The 17232-nt window shown below is 36.1% G+C and overlaps 1 protein-coding gene and 1 long non-coding RNA gene across 4 annotated transcripts in view; one reads left to right on the top strand and one right to left on the bottom strand.

Moving 5' to 3' along the window:
* The window catches only part of LOC138705986 (uncharacterized), a 394464-nt gene that overhangs the window by 364656 nt on the left and 12576 nt on the right, over positions 1-17232 (top strand). The window lies entirely within an intron of this gene.
* Positions 1093-15247, bottom strand: LOC138705970 (uncharacterized). 2 transcript variants are annotated; one of them, XM_069834797.1, is made up of 5 exons: positions 15226-15247; positions 13940-14050; positions 12117-12397; positions 9848-10437; positions 1093-4795 (listed from the first exon to the last, which is right to left on the bottom strand). In XM_069834797.1, exons 1-5 carry the CDS (start codon positions 15230-15232, stop codon positions 4402-4404), a joined length of 1383 nt encoding a protein of 460 aa, XP_069690898.1. In that variant the 5' UTR covers positions 15233-15247; the 3' UTR covers positions 1093-4401. The 2 variants fall into 2 exon arrangements, with proteins under 2 accessions (XP_069690898.1, XP_069690900.1); XM_069834799.1 differs by lacking the exon at positions 15226-15247 and having other exon boundaries at positions 13936-14050.

Below are 17232 nucleotides of genomic sequence, written 5' to 3'. Positions count from 1 at the left end.
ATGGATCCTGTAAATTGTTGGAGACTATGTATTGTAACAACTGAACAGCCATCTACAGTTCGGAAGTCGGGTCTTCCCTATATAACTCCAAGTTGTGTATTTAACACTCTTTTGTTCAGTACAGTATAGCTGTTGACAGCAACTTCAAGTTTACGTTCAGGAAAATAATGCGAAAAATTGTAAAAAAATTTGCTGTTTAACAATTTTGTTGCGTCTAGATAGCTTAAAGACTGGAAACGATAAGTAGTTTCCTGAATTATACGATCACATACTTCCTTGGCTTCAATTTTCTGTGATTCCATTCTCTGTCGCTTGCTGACTGATTCAGGAGGAACCTAAAAAAAAAAAAAAAGGTAGATGGCAGCAGCAGTCGGACACGTGAATTACCAAATACATTGTGCATGGTTCCGAGTTCTTCCACAAACAAGCATTCTTTCGTTACGCTTTACTTTTGCAATCGCCAAGCTGTGTTGTGTTGAAGCTGACTACAGCACTTCCCCGCGTAAAAATAGCCAATCAGAGTAGTGATTTCAGCTTCGCACATACGCATTAATTGTGTACATTCTCATGTAGAGTTTTGAGTAGCACAACGTACACCCTGAGGCACCAAAGAGCGAAGAGCGAAGACTAAACACTCTATAACGCGTCATGAACATAACCACGGGAAATGGTCAAATGACAGATCAAATACTATGGTATTGCAAATACATTATTTGAGCAAAAATTATCATTGTGCAGTAGCACTGTAGCACATAAGGACGAGCCGCCCCTGGTCCCACGGCACTTCAATATCCAACTCCGGGAAAGTATCAAGCCCTACATTGCACTAAAATAATTGTCAATGACTATTTTTAATATTTCCAAAGGAAAGTAACAATAACAATTATTTTGTGATAGCATGAATAAGGAATGCATTTATTGTGCGGTTTTTATTACATAACATTAGTGAATCTTCAGTCAGCAGTTAAATTAAAGTAGACAATAAGAAGTAGAAGAAGAATATGAGGAACATAAGAAACAAATAATAAATCAAGTAGGGCCTAAGCTTAAGGTATGGAAAGGGAAATGAATAGAAATAAAGGAATGAAAAGATTAACTTTATAACAATTTGTTTTAATGCAGAAGTTTTTAAAATAATACATTTCTAGAACGTAATATATTATACATTTCATTAATGATAACTTATTATAATACACCATGTTCCGCTTAGAAGGATCGAGAAATAAACGCTCACCATTTAAAATTAGATGAAGATATTGTTGTGATTTATCAAGATACAGAAACTGTCCATGTTTATGCAACAATGGTTTGCAAACAGTTGCATCTTTATGCGCATGCGCACTATTACTTACCGCGGAAATGAGCCTAGCGCCATTCAGTAGAGCATTCCTTTATTTTTAGTTGATTATTTAACGGCACTGTATCAACTGCTTTGTCATTTAGCGTCGATGAGATTTGTGATAGCGAGATGGCTTTTGGCGAGATGAGGCCGAGGATTCGCCATAGATTACCTGACATTCTTCTTACGGTTGGGGAAAGCTTCGGAGAAAATCCAACCAGATAATTAGCCCAAGGGGGATTCAAACCCGCGCTCGAACGCACCATTCTTCTTCATCGAGGCGACAATGAACGGGAATGTGTAATTGGACATATTGCAGAATTTTTGTTGTTTACCAAATCCCCCCAGTATCTGTTTTTCAGCAATACGTGGCTCCACATCATTGCTATGGAGCAGTGCGTTAGTTCTTGGATGCAAACTTTCCCGAAAGGTTGATCGGAAGAGGAGGACTCCTTGACTGGCTATCTAGATCGCCCGACCTGAAACACTTTAACTTTTTTGGGGGGGGGGGACTTTGTGGCGTGTGTTGTGTACCAACGTCGTAGAGTTGACACTTTGGAAGAACAGAGTCAACGCATTACAAAAATGTAGCTGCGCTTGTCAGTCCACAAATGTTATAGAACACTTAGCAGTAAGTTGAGTACAATTTAAGTGTCTGTAGGGTGACTCGAGGCTCACACATCGAGTTGCATTGACCATTCTCTCAAACTCGGAGAGTTTTTACATCAAGTTATGTAAAAAGTTATATTACAAAAATATTATTTAAAATCAAGTTATCACTTATTTCTTGATCCCTATAAGCGGAACAAGGTATATAGTAATAGTAATAAATGAATATGTGTAGAAGAATCTATTTATATAATTAAATTAATAAAATTGGTTACAAATGCTTCGCCCTTGCCACTTCAACGATGTTTATCTCTCTTCTGCTGTTATTTTAAATTACGTACTGTTGTTACATTTCATTATACCGGGCATGTATAGGCCTATGACATACTGTAGTTACTGTGGGAAGGGTTGTGAACTATTGGATAAAAATATGTAATTTGTGAAATTTTGTTTTATAATAGAAAATCAATTTGCATTTACTATATTTAAAAATGGCTTTACTTTCAATTTATTATGTTCGTTATCATCCTTTTCTACCCACCTACGCATTTCTATGTAGCGGGTAAATGTGCGAGAATAAATGACCTACAGCCAAAGCTGTAAGCTGCACAGGTGTGCAGTTTTGCAGTATGTCATGTCATGTTATACTATTATTCTGGGAATTATTATGACCCCCATGCGGCCTTGTAGGTCTATCTTGCTAACCCCCGACCTAGGTGACTACGCTAAGTTTCGCCGAGTATCCAAGTTTCGAGCAGATAACTCCACTCGTCTTTGCAACGCGAACCTGAAAATCGGGAAATCCTATGAAATGATAATGATCAAATGAAAAGATGTTGATGCCCAACATAGGGAAGCGGGAGAACCCCGAATAAAGCCCAAATGCCATCTTGCCCTTCACAAATGTCACTACAGATTCTTAAATAAACATTTTCCAGATATGACCGGGATTCGAACCCGGACTGACTGCGTCACAGGTTGATGACGTGGTAATTAAAATTCCCACTCGCATTTTAATTCTTGTTACTACGTAGAAATTTATATAAAAATTATAAACGCAAGTTTAAAGTATCGCGTAGTAGTCAAGTCGTGCAAAAATGTTCTGCTCAGAGCAGTAACAAGTCGAGTCCCATTTTATTAAAAATGTCTCACAACTAAACTGGTTTTCCTCATAAATTGAGACAACATCCTGTTGTGGTTTTCCGTGGTTTTCTTAGCGCTAGCACAAATGTTGCGATGAATTAAAAGAAATATGCCACGGACTACTTCTTCCCCCTTCCACAATTTCGGAATTTTCCAATCATAGCCTTAATTATCTCATGTTGCCTTCGGTACTTCAGGATGACCTTATTCGAGTGTCATTCGCACAGCGCAAGGATTCGGAGCCCTTTTCTAAAACCTTGGTTTTTCTGAACCGACTCTTGCGAGATGCGAGGTGCGAGGCCCGCCTCGCACAAATCCGGACTACACGAGAGATAGTGAGTGGTTACTATGCGAGGTCTGCGCACATCGCAACTATAGAAACCACTCACAATCTCTCGTGTAGTCCGGATTTGTGCGAGGCGGGCCTCGCATCTCGAGTGTCGCATGCGTCGATTCAGAAAAACCAAGACTTTAGAGTATTGTTGCGTCCTCTTTCCCCATTTTCTGTCCAGTCTTGTAACATCTTCGGCAATTCTGCTCCCTTGCTGTTGCCTCGTTCTTCGTTCTCTCTCGCTCATGTGATAGCTATTAGGTTACGGCCACTTTCGTCTTTCCCCTTCAACATTCTCTATGTTCTTCAAATGGAACGCCAAAAATCGGAGTGAGATAAGTAGCCAACAGGCTTGGAGTTCACTCACATACACACTTCCTCTAATTACCAATTTTCTTTGAAAGGATGCGTTTTCGAATACCTTTTTAAACGTTTCTCCTCCCATTTCCCCATTCGTTCATAGCCAGTAACATGTCTGCGAAGTTCTGGAAATTTAAAGCCTTGGTTTTTCTGAACCGACGAATGTGACGTGCGAGGCGAGTCTCGAACCTCGCACATCGCATGCGTCGGTTCATAAAAACCAAGGAGGAACGTTGTCTCTGACATAGGCTATTACTTTTTACTTTAAATGAGTATCATTTAACATTTTGTAACGTGTTAGGCAGAATGAAACATAGTGATTGAAATTTAAGTACCATAAATTTACGTAACTATAGCTAAGTTTTTTTATCACTGCGGGCTTTTTAACAAAGGGACCGGGATTCGATTTCCGACAGATCTTGCAATAGTTCTGATGCATGATCCTCTTGCGTGGCAGGTTTCTTTGGAGTCTTTTGATTTTCCTAACATTTCATCTCGAAGATTCTCTATAATTGCCTCACCATCATCATCGCCATTATCATTATCACCATTATCACATTTTCTCTGAATAATATCTGCATTTTCTGAAGGATGTCAGATAAAGAAAAACAATTCAATTTTAATGAACTTCTAACCATCCCTTTGCATCCAAAAGAGGTAACAGCGTTTTGAGAGATTCCATATAGATATGGCTACAGTAAAATGCTTCACCTTCATTTATGACTTTGTTCATGTCAGGAATATTGTTTCGATCAGCTAGAGCACCACAATGAATTGAGAACACACAGTTTCTAGCAAAGGCTCCTCTCTTGTTCAGTTGATTGTTGAATTCTTCCCATGGAGGAAGTAAATGTTGATACCCGAACAAAGTTAAAGTCTCTTCAAGTGTCTGATAATATTCTTCTACAAGAATATGAGTTTTGTCCAGAAGGTCATTACAAGTGCTAGATTCGAGGAAATAATGAATATCTATTGCTGGAGTCGCCCAATAGCTAATCTGGTAATCGACGAACCTGCAAGAAAAATATAAATACATTTGTTACTAATTAATTATACTATTATTATTTCATTATTATTTTCTCTAACACCGCGCATCTAATGGGTTGTGACACCCATTCGGACGGATTCTGTTCGCCTCGAATGCAAGATAGATATGAGTATGGGAGATGGCAGGATGAATAAAGTTGAAGGCGATAATGACAGGAAAATGAGCCCAGAGGCATGTGCGGAAAGTTACCAGCACTTGCTGTTAATGGATTGAGGAAGAACTCTGGAAAATTCTGAACCAGGCAACTTGTCATAACCAAATAATCGAACCCGGACCCACTAGTTTAGCACTATTCCAAAGCGATGGAGTTTGCTTTATTAACATTAATAAAGTTAATTCAATGTTATTCAAATGGTATATTTATTTGTAGGCCTATATACATATTTATATTTACGTAATTCAAAAATATTGTTAAAGTTCTTATTATTTACTGAATTGTAAGATATGAAGAGTCCACTGCAAGAATGATGGATGTCATTTGGAATACATTTTTCAGGAGAAGCAATTGACAGTTTGAAACGCTTAGTGCTCAAAGCTTAACTGTGATTTTCTGATCATTACTGGACAATGACTATCAGTGTTAATGTCATATAATGTCTCTATGTACATCCTATATGTCTTAAGCTATGCATTGAAAGTCTTGGTCCATTTTCGACAAGAAAGTGACATCCATCATTCTTGCAGTGGACTCTTAATATGAAAATTATAGATAATTGTTTCAATAGAATTACTGCCTAATGTAAACGTTAGTATATATGACAAGTTAAATTATCACTGATACTGTCATAGTTTATGACTTGCTTTTAGACAATCATTGTTATTCATTACTAGGGCCAGAATTTAAACGCACAAAGTCTAAGAAAATGCGTAATAAATCAAGAAATATGTAAAACATCCGAAACCCAATTTTTTTTTTGTTTACTATGTAGGCCTACACTTTATTTCTTTGTTTACCTTCCTCTTTCTGGTTGCAAACCACAATCAACAACTTTTTAAGAATCTCTTTTGTTATACTTTTCCTGTTGTCTACAAGCATATTTTCTAATGCTGAAAATGATCGTTCAACATCACATGAGATTACGGAACAAAATTTTAGTGTACAAATTGTGAGCTTGTAAGATCCAGGTTCAAGCAAGTTACACTTTCTTGACGCAAGACCTTCTGTACTTTGAGCACAGTGCTGTAACTAGAGTTTTATGTTAGTACCATGTCTGGTTCTATCTAGACAGCCTCACCAGTGGGTCCTTGCACGTGGGAAGTCTACTGATAGGGATTCTCTACTTTCAGTAATTTAGCATTAGGCATCACGAACGCACTCAAACAAACCGCACACAAGATACAACAAAATCAAGCACTTCATACTCGGACTACTGAAGGCCAACTGAGAATAGGTGAAACAGGGAAAAGATGGGTAGGTGGTGTTCAGAATCAGGTAAGTAGGGATGATGTTTGGAAATGCCTCTTGTCTTGCTGTACTGTAGTTCAATGGAACAAAAGCAGGAAGTTGTATTTTGTTTTCAAGCCTACCCTCCATTTGCAATGAATTTCCAGTCGCAGAGCACAATCAACCAAAAGATATTGTCTTGACAACCAATATACTATATATATATATATATATATATATATATATATATATATATATATATATTTCACAGAATAATCTAATTTGGTTGTTTATGCAATAAAATCCTGAAAATATGCTTAAGTATATGCACAATAGTCTATTATATGCAAGAACCCATGAAATATGCAAAAATATGCATGATTAGTTGTGCATATTAGTCATCACAGACGTTCAAACATATTGTTTTTACATGAATTTTAACTGGCCTGTAAAAGTGTGCATATCCAAACGAATTACGACTGTATTCATTACATTACACTGCACGTAAATGTTTTCTAATCAACCACGGTATAGTAAAAGGTATTTATGACTTGCAGGTTTCACATGTTAGAACCTGAGTTGAAGTAATTGTGATATGTATGATTATGTGAGCTTAAGAAGAATGCCACAGAGCAGACAGGCGAAAACTGCCTTAGATTATCGCCCTTTGGGAAGATGGTACACAGGAAAAACCTTAAAAAGATGGCATGAAACCATAGACACTGCAAGAGATCACTAAGTCCAAAACTTGAACTGGTTGATGATGATGATGATGATGATGATGATGATGATGATGATGATGATGAAGGAATAGTAATAAAATTATTATTATCATTCTTAAGTAGGCCTCTAACAAATTTAAATGTTTTTATTTATTATATCATAAAGAAGAGACAGACGATACCAGTAGAACGGAAAAAACGTCATATTTTGTCCATTTTATAGAAAGGAAGTACATCAATGTCATCTACTTAGGTTACGTAAAGAGTAGTATCAATTCATTAGCTGATGCTCAATCCCAATTTAGAAGAAATCGGTCTACAATGGAAAACATCTTTATAATCAGACATTTATCACAAAAGAAATATGAATTTATCCCCCGCGGTGGTTTTAAGGTAGCGTACGCGCCGCTCATGCAAGCGATCTGGGATTTGATTTCCAGCTTAAGTCTTGGTTTTTCTGAACCGACGCATGCTTTGTGTGGAGTGTGGCATTGTATGGGGGCAGAAACATGGACATTACGACGAAATGAAGAGAAACGAGTAGAAGCATTTGAAATGTGGATATGGAGAAGGATGAAACGTGTGAAGTGGACAGAGAGAATAATAAATGAAGCTTGTTGGGAAGAGTGGGTGAAGAAAGAATGATGCTCAAACTGATCAGGAAGAGAAAAAGAAATTGTTTGGGTCACTGGCTGAAAAGAGACTGCCTACTGAAGGATGCACTGGGAGGAATGGTGAACGGGAGAAGAGTTTTGGCCAGAAGTTATCAGAGATAGACTGCATTAAGATCATATACGGAGACTAGAGGAAGGCAGAAAATAGAAAAGATTGGAAAATGCTGGGTTTGAGTGAAGGACCTGTGATTTGAAAAAAGCCTACGCATGTATGTATGTATGCATTTATTTACTTTATTTATTTATTTACTTTATCTATCTATCTATCTATCTATCTATCTATCTATCTATCTATCTATCTATCTGTCTGTCTGTCTGTCTGTCTGTCTGTCTGTCTGTCTGTCTGCCTGCCTGCCTGCCTGCCTGCCTGCCTGCCTGCCTGCCTGCCTGCCTGCCTGCCTGCCTGTCTGTCTGTCTGTCTGTCTGTCTGTCTGTCTGTCTGTCTGTCTGTCTGTCTGTCTATTTATTTATTTATTTATTTATTTATTTAATCTGATGGAAGGAGGAGACACTTAATTTCATATCTTTGCAATGTTATTATAGATAAATTTCTTATTTCAGCAAGAAATAATGTAAAGAAAATAATAAAGACTTTGAATGGGAACATACAAATATATTGCTTTTTTTTTACTAATGACGAGTACTTAAATGTTCATCACCCATATGAAGTCAATTCTGTGAACCAATTTACCGACAGTCACTGCTCTGGGTGCTCCATATGAGAATGGTCTACGTTACATTTGCGTGGAGATGAGATGATTGAGATATTTGTTGGGATGCCACAGGAAAACCGGAGCTCCCGGAAAATTTCCTGTGTTACCTGGACTACGAGCTTGCCCAACATAGGTTATACAACGAAGGTACGCCGGGGATCCAACCCGGGTCCACAGGATTATAAGTCCAGCGCTCTAGCTACTAGACTATCGTGACGGTGATGGACATAAAAATTTAGACTATGAGTAGCATAAAACAAGTACAGTAGAGCGTCTCGTTTAGGCACAGTGAAAGCGTAAACTAAGTGCAGGTATCGTGAGGGGAGAGGACGAGCCGTACGATAAACACGAGGGATGCACAAGGTTTTAGTTACAACATTATGAGTATTAATTGAAATTATATTTTCCAAAAACATACAAATTGCATAACGTTATCATATACACATTTTAACAAACAAGCAATTGTAACGTTGAAATAATTCAATATAACAAATCAAATTTTGCTACATACATGATGTTGTTTTCAAGCAGCATTTTATACGGTCATGAATTTCATTCTCTGTATGACTAACATAACATCACCGTCTTCTGTGGCCGAATTAACAAAACTACAGTAGGCTATGTTGGTCTGAACTGTATCTGAATAAATTTCACTTTGAGAAGGGATAATTATGTTTAGGTAATAGTGTTGTCACTTCAGATCAGTATATTGTAGTTTTGTTAATTAGGCCACAGAAGACGGTGGTATTATGTTAGTCATACAGAAAATAAAATTCATGACCATAAAAACGCTGCTTGAAAGTAACATCATATAAGTAGCAAAATTTGATTTGTTATATTGAATTATGTCAATGTTACAATTTTAATGCTTATTTGTTAAAATGTGTATATGATAAAGTTATGCAATTTGTGTTCTTTTGTTTTGTGTGTTTTTGGAAAATATAATTTCAATCAATGCTTCGCCATAAATGTTGTAACTAAAACCTTGTGCATCCCTCGTGTTTATCGTACGGCTCGTCCTCCCCCCACACGTTATCTGCACTTTGTTTACGTTTTCACTGTGCCTAAACGAGACGCTCTACTGCATTGCCTCTTTTCTTCAGAGTCAAGCAGTGATAGACCTACATGTACTAGTTACAGTAGCTACTTTAGATTAATATGAAAGTGTATTTCCTGATTTATGTATCATAGTATCATTTTGAAATTCAAGGTAAAGTGCCATTAAAGAACCACTGTACTAGAGAAAACTTACTGCTCTCTATTTGGTTTGAAACACCTAATTTTCGACTCGATAATTTCCCGATATGAATAGAGAATAATAGCGTTTCAGACATTAGACATTAAGCACACATATGCTCATTGAGTATGCCTACGAGGCTCAAGGTAGAATGGAAACATTAGTTAAGAATGCAGCAAAGATTGTGTTAAACCTTCGACCGGGAATTTTAACTTACTCTTCCTCTTCCTGAAAATCTTAGTGGATGCCACGGATTGATCTTAATCTCTCACGTAGGAATAACTTACCTTAAATCCAAAGGTGAATTGTTGTCTTCCGAATAAGCGAACATCATGTTGTTGATCCACAAATCGCCATGACTTAACACATTGAAGTCGTTCTCATCTCTTCTCCGTCCTTCAACATATTTTTTCGCTGAAACTGGAGCAACTTTCAGTATTTTGTTATAATATTTTTCTCCATATTCCGGCCAATTCTTAACTTCTTTTGCTATGTTGGTGTACATAGATGAAATAACGTCCTGAAAGTCATTCTCCATTGTATCCAAAACTTCACTAGTCATAAATGGTTCTAGAAGTTCAGGACTTCTGTCTTTGAGGGCAACAGATGCGGCATGAAAACGGGCCAAAGTTCTCATAACAAGAAGGCAATGGTCCATATCCAAACCGGTTGTTCTCTCGGCCATCTTGAACCCTTTTTTCTTGAGATCTTCGAGAATTATTGTTGATTTATGAGGCCCGTTACACGAATAAACATATTTAGCTGCAAAAGGCTGGCACTTTCCTGGAAGAATTTCTTCGATAAGGCGATTCATCGCTGGGATTACATCTCTGAACATCGTGACTTCTCGTTCAAACACATTACCATCCGCCGCAAGCTGTGGACATTAGAAAGTTAATGTGAATATATTAATTTAATTTATATTATTTGAAATGTCCTCGACATAAATTTTATCTATTACAAACTCTTGGAAATATCTGAAGTTAAATCCTGACGATCTAACAGAAATTATTCGTGTTTGCCGCATCAGTGGACTTTTTAAATGTAAATTTTGCAACTTGTAGAGCTTTCTCAAAGTCAACTAACATTATTTTCTTTCAGTAAGTTTTTTTTTGAGAAAAGTGAGATGTTTTTCGTTTATTCTAGATATTTGATCAATTATGATTTATATTCTGTATATATAAATGAGAACACATAACAACACTAATACCTGAAATTAATGGACTGTCGCGCACAGTGTTATGATGTACTCTTCAACTCGTTTCAGTGAATTTTTGCCAACACAAAGAAGTCGTTTTTACGAAGGAAGCTAGCGTAAATGAAACCATCCGCGTCACCCTATCGGATTGTGCCTTCCTGTATGTATCATCAACCATTGCTTTGCTTTAAATACAAATATAACAATCGAATAGCAGCCAAGTACGCAATCGGACAGTGTGTACAACTTCAATGTAGGTGTGTGATGTTATATTACTCCAGTTACCTAGTAACTTTACTAGAAGAGATGTAAAACACATAATTTATTTTATTTATTTATTTATTTATTTATTTATTTATTTATTTATTTAATGTGCTGTACAACAGCCAGTGGCCAATTACAGTTCAGCACAAATATAACAAAAAACATAAAACAAAAATAATTATTACACATAAATATAATTACAATTAATTACAATAATGACGATGAATGGATAACTAAGAATACTATGAGACAATGTTAATTGAGTATAATGCCTAAAATAATACATAAATGATAAATCGTTGCCAAGAGCAAACAAAGTCTATACATTGAAGGGATCGAATTCGCAGCCATGCATGTTGGCATTTTTAATGCATCTGGAGACTGGTGAAAGAAATTTCGAATTTCTAATATAGAAAAGTTTGTGGGCTCTCATATCTTTTGTTGGAATACGTAAGGTAACATTGTTTAAGAAAGAGTCACAGGATATATCACCTTTGAGGACTTTACAAAAGAACAGATAATCTAGCTCATGGCGTCTAGCATATAGATTTTGACAATTAAAATATTCACATTTTCTCTCATAACTATACCCGGAATTAATGGGCAGAAATCTGAATGAACATAAGGATATAAATTTTCTTTGTATACTTTCTAATTTAGCCGAGTCCGTAGTTTTAATCGAGTTCCAAACTACAGATGCATATTCGAGTTTCGATCGCACCAATGTATAGTATAGCATTAAAAGAGAATCGGGCGTGGAAAAACAATAATAATAATAATAATTATAATAATAATAGAAATAATAACAGTATTAATAACAGTAATAAAAATAATAATGTCTTATTAAATCAAATACTTAACTCGCCTAAAACATAAGGACATAGAATCTTACTTGATATTACAATCTTATGCATATTGTCGTAGCCTACGCATGTACAGGACGTAAAAGTGGCATCTAAGTAAACTAGATATCAACACAACAAAGCAGGCATTGTGGCATATTGCTGAAAATAGCATTCACCTCGTTACTTAGTTCTTAATAATACTGAACACGTTCACAACTATAAATACTATCATAAAGAATAAACATTTACCTTATTCATTGCTTGTCCTGTTGGTTCTGTTTTCACAATAAGAGACCTTTCTTCTGTTTTATCTCCTTTCACAATTTGGATAGTTGCTCTATACATTGCACTTAAGTAATTGTCCCCTGGTACAGTTGCTCTCTCGATCTGTACAGATGTCACTGTGAGAAAGGGATCATTTTCGCTGGATTGTAGAGCCTTTTCAAAGAAGATTTTGTCCATCCAGCTTGGATTCAGTTCCTCTTCATTACTTTCTGCTACTGGCATTGTGAGTGTATAATTCTTAACCCCTATCAACAAAACAGCAAATAAGATTTAAAAAGTCTTGAGTAGGTAGTTCGCTGTTGTGTAAATATTTGAAGTAGTGATCATTTATTTGTCATGGAGGAATTGATGTCTTCAGAAGTATATAAAAAAAACCAAAACTGTGAACTTACTGATATTCTTAACAAAACAGTGAAAAATTGAAAATATGATAGGAAAAAAATTCTTGAAAAGATGAAACAGCTTTAATTCCTCTGTAAAGGAAATTAAAATTTGGTATGAAATTAAAATAATTGCTCTTACAAACGCGATAACTTATTCTTAAAAAAAAAAAAAGATGCACATTTATCCACGTCAACGGTTACATTAGAACACTTTCCTTCAATATATGAACTAACGTAAAGTGTAAATATACTACTAAAAACTTATAAAAATGCTAGTTAGGATTTATTATAAGTCCAGGTAAGAAGTAAAATATTTCAACAGAAGTAATAAGAGGATTAACGGGTACTAAGAGGACTTTTGAAATGGATCCCATCGGGAAAGAGAGGAAGACCTCAAATACCTCAAGACACATGGTTGCAGGAGATTAAGAAAGCAATGGAGAAAGAGGACTACAAGGATGGGAATGGAAGGATAGGGAAAGTTGGAGGAAGAGGATAAAAGTATAAAAAAATTGGACATAGGAAGATTCTCTTATGCATTTTAAAACTTTTAATAATAATAATAATAATAATAATAATAATAATACTTATATATAATATATGTGTATTTATTCATTTATATTGACTTCAAGCAAAATAACTAAATTACATACACAGCACACACACCCACTACAGCAGCGACATTCAGCGGATATGATTTCTATTGCATTGCAGAAATCGTCAGATGTTTTTGACGCATTCTGGATAATCTTCAGGTAATATTGACGTAAGTAACGTTTGAACTGTGATAATTTCGTTGTTTTCTTTACAGTTTTTATATAGGGTAATATACTTACTTACAAATGGAGAACCCGGAGGTTCTTTGCCGCCCTCACATAAGCCCGCCATCGGTCCTTATCCTGAGCAAGATTAATCCAGTCTCTACTATCATATCCCAAAGAACAACCGGGAATATAGCCTACTGTTTTATAAATTCTAACTTTCAGGAATTTCCCATATTTATTCTGCTTTTAATTTCCTCTCGTAATAGACCTATATCATTTTTAATTCAGAAATTAACAAAATGCACCTTCGTTTTGTATAGAGCTTGAAACAAGTATTTAGATGCATTTTAATTGAAATATTGACTAGGAATGATATAATGTGTAAAGTTCAGAGTTTGTAACTAATGTTGCAGTTACTCTTGAACACATGATTAATATTCTTAAGAAAAATCTAAATAGGGCCAGATAATTAATGTGAGAGAACAGATAAACGGGGACTAACAGTTGAGAACAAGATCTTTTTCTCTCAGTACAGGACGAGTTTTAATCTGTGTAAAGAAAAATAATGATGGAGATTCTGTATCTTTGCAGCATAGTGTAATATTCTCTATCCCGAATTAAGTTATTCCAACTTACCTGCCTTTTGTGATGAAATATCCAGCTGTTGTGACTGATGATCCAGTTCTCATGAATAATCTTGTGCTCTTGTGTTTATATATCACATAATAATGATGGGTTGATTTGCGTAAACCTGTGATAAAATAATGTTTAGATAACGTTAAGTGAAAGACATGATAAGTGATGAGGACGAATTCCATTATATCTAAATACATACCTTGTGTCGCACTATCTGTTACAGAAATGTTGTAATATCTTTTGAAGACGTAGTGTCATTATACAGTGTGGAAGTGAAATAACCTTGCAGATTGAAAGGGACGATAGGGTACGCTTAAATGAATATAAAACCTGTATTAGGTTTTGTGATTAAATGCACGGTTAATGAAAATTAATTTGGAAGTTCCATCAGTCTGGCAACCTCACCGCTTAAAGTCTCCTTTCGTATCGCAATGCAGATGTAAGACGTCAACGAACTCAACTTACGTATACTGCCTCGCGCTCCCTTCTCTAGCTACAACGTTGCGATGTTGATTGCATCGTTCAGTGGTTTGAAATTAGTGGTTTTTAAATTAAATTTACACGAAAATCGATCACGTTATTGAAATACGACAGAGGGATAAATTATTCTTTATTAGATTTTCTATCGATATGGACAAAAATCACAGTCAAATTCGCAATACTTACCGAATAAGAGGATATTAAACATTTGGGGTAAAGAAAAAACATTTTTTTTCTGAGAAAGATAGCTAGATAGTGGGGTCTAAAAAGAGCGCGTCAGCTATTATGGCTATTTGCACTTTTATATAAAATTCTTCATAAAACAAAAACACGAAGAATGAAACAAGCAGAACATTAAAATTAACTAAAAAACATTGTCACAGTAAAATCAAGGTGCACAAATGCAGTATCAACAAGGTGATTCGTAAAAATTCATAAAATTGAGCAGTTCCCAGACACTTGCTAGTAATCAATACGAACCATAAAAATAATAAAAATGAAGGCTACACAGATAAAATGTAAAGCACATTTCAAAACAATAAAATTTTTTAAACGTTCGGATGTAAAAGGTCCGAAATGTCAGGAATGTAAAAGACAAATATAAAACAAATGCAACCTCTGGATGAAAAGGGTCCGGATTTTTTCTGAGAAAACTATGAACTTTTCACCAAAATGTTATTACAGTTTTTTTTTGTTACATACAACATGACCTATTCGCTCTAAAAATCAGCAGGGTTATTTCACTCCCACCCTGTATATTGTTCACAGCCAGGGATAGTGTATTTAATTTTGTTTATTTTTATAACTTACACTTCATGTTTCGTTCCGTATTCCTACACATTTTGTAAACCGTATACGCTTGCATATATCAATTCTTCACTGCATTACTTTTACTACTAAGGTATTGGACATCATTCGTCGGCAACCAGCACAATTTAGATGATAACGCCTTTCCTTTCTGATTCGAGACACTTCTGAGGTCTGCATTTGAATCGCTCTTGTACTGATTACCTGATTGCGGCTTTTCCTATGTTATCATTTACAGCAGCGGTCGTCAGCACTCGCTGAAATGGGTAAAGGGTATCCGGAGCAACATCAAATGCACCGTCGTGCAGCAGGCAGAGAGGGATAGAGCGTACCCTCCAGCAGCTACGGTGCATCATAGTGCAGTCTCTTATCCGCGGGTAGCCCGAGCGTGCTCTGTGCTGACGACCGCTGATTTACAGCAACCAATATCGACAAATAACATTTAAAATTTGAACGATTTGTAAAATATGCTTTCGTATATTCTGACAACGACTGCATTGGATTTTGAAATTTACATCTATAAACTGTAAATATTTTTAATGAAAATATACTCAAATGTAATAACAAAGAAACAAGAAAGTAATAATGTACAAAACAACTATTGACAAATAATGCTGCAACGTGTAATAATATTTTCCATTCCAAATTTTTAACGGATGTATATAGTTTCTAATAGGCCTACGTATTACAATATATTCACTCGTGTACTCGGCACGCTTGATTTGCGTCGACATTACATCTTTTTAAATGTCGTTACAGCGAAATACATAACATTCTTCTTCAATACAACCAAACTTTATTATCAAATTTAACCAAAATTCTTACATTATAAAAGCTAGCTATAATCTCATAAGTATTCGACTCGCAATATGTACGCCACAAGTGCAACCCTTGTTCTTTTCACGTGGTAAGCGATTTAAAAAGGGGAGAAAGCAACGATATTGTTGCTTGTTTTTATTAGTTAAAACAATGTGTAAAATATTCAATATACAATGAAATATACAGGGACATCATTTTATTTTTTATTGTACCCGAGTTTTGGAATGTACTTCACTCTCACTCTCTCTACTAGGAAACTTCCAACCGTCCTTAACACAGAACCAAGGTCGCCTATGCAATCAAAGTTGCCTTACGATCATAGTAAACAGTACTGATTTAGTGAGTATAGTATGTTCCAGAAATATGTTCACGTTTTCCAGTGACGAAAGAGTTTTCAATATTGAATCATAGGTACTGTCGTCCGTTTGCCTACGTCGCAACCAGGTTTCTCCCACCTGCTTCTGCTCGCCCCTCTGTAAAGGCTAGTGGCTGGGCTGTCTTAGCTCTTTTCTGAAAATATTAATTTCTATTAGGAATTAGGTCGTTTACGTAATATTATACAACTGTTTAAAATAACTTAAATAAAACGGCCTCGTTAAGTAATTAACTGTTACGTGATTTCCCCCCTTTCTACGATCCTGCGACAAAACCACTCGGACGGACAGTACTGGGTGTTCATTTCAAAGTGTGTTATGACGTCACTGTTGATGAGTCAGCGATTTGAAGCGAGTTTCAGTTTTTGTGTCAAGGCGTTCAATCTGAACTTGAGAACGTCCTAGCAACAGATGGCGGTCTGTACGGTCTGTGTCCTACCATAACCTCTTTCGAACTGTGTTTTGCGCGGCCAAGTCGTACGCAGGGTATTTGTTATCATCGGTTGCGTACGGCAACATTCCACAACACAAATCAAATGCTTCGTGTCCATGTTGACCGTCCAAGTTAATGTCAACAAATACGTAAGTAATCGTCTTAACCCTCTCCCCATATCCCGACAGTAACAAAAAACTCACCTCAGTACATGTTTCGAAACAGTTCACATTCCTGCCACTACCGGCGTTACCGTACTTATCGGTAAGTACTCTTCTGAATGAACGCCGTACTTGCTAGGCAACTTCTCTGGCACATAAGTAAGACACCTCTGCGGAAGTGTAGGAAGATTGAATTCTCTAGGCTCATCGACTAGCCACATGA

This window comes from Periplaneta americana, chromosome 9 (genome assembly GCF_040183065.1).
Source record: "Periplaneta americana isolate PAMFEO1 chromosome 9, P.americana_PAMFEO1_priV1, whole genome shotgun sequence".
NCBI classification, from domain to species: domain Eukaryota; kingdom Metazoa; phylum Arthropoda; class Insecta; order Blattodea; family Blattidae; genus Periplaneta; species Periplaneta americana.
This window is presented reverse-complemented; position numbering and strand designations above follow the sequence as displayed.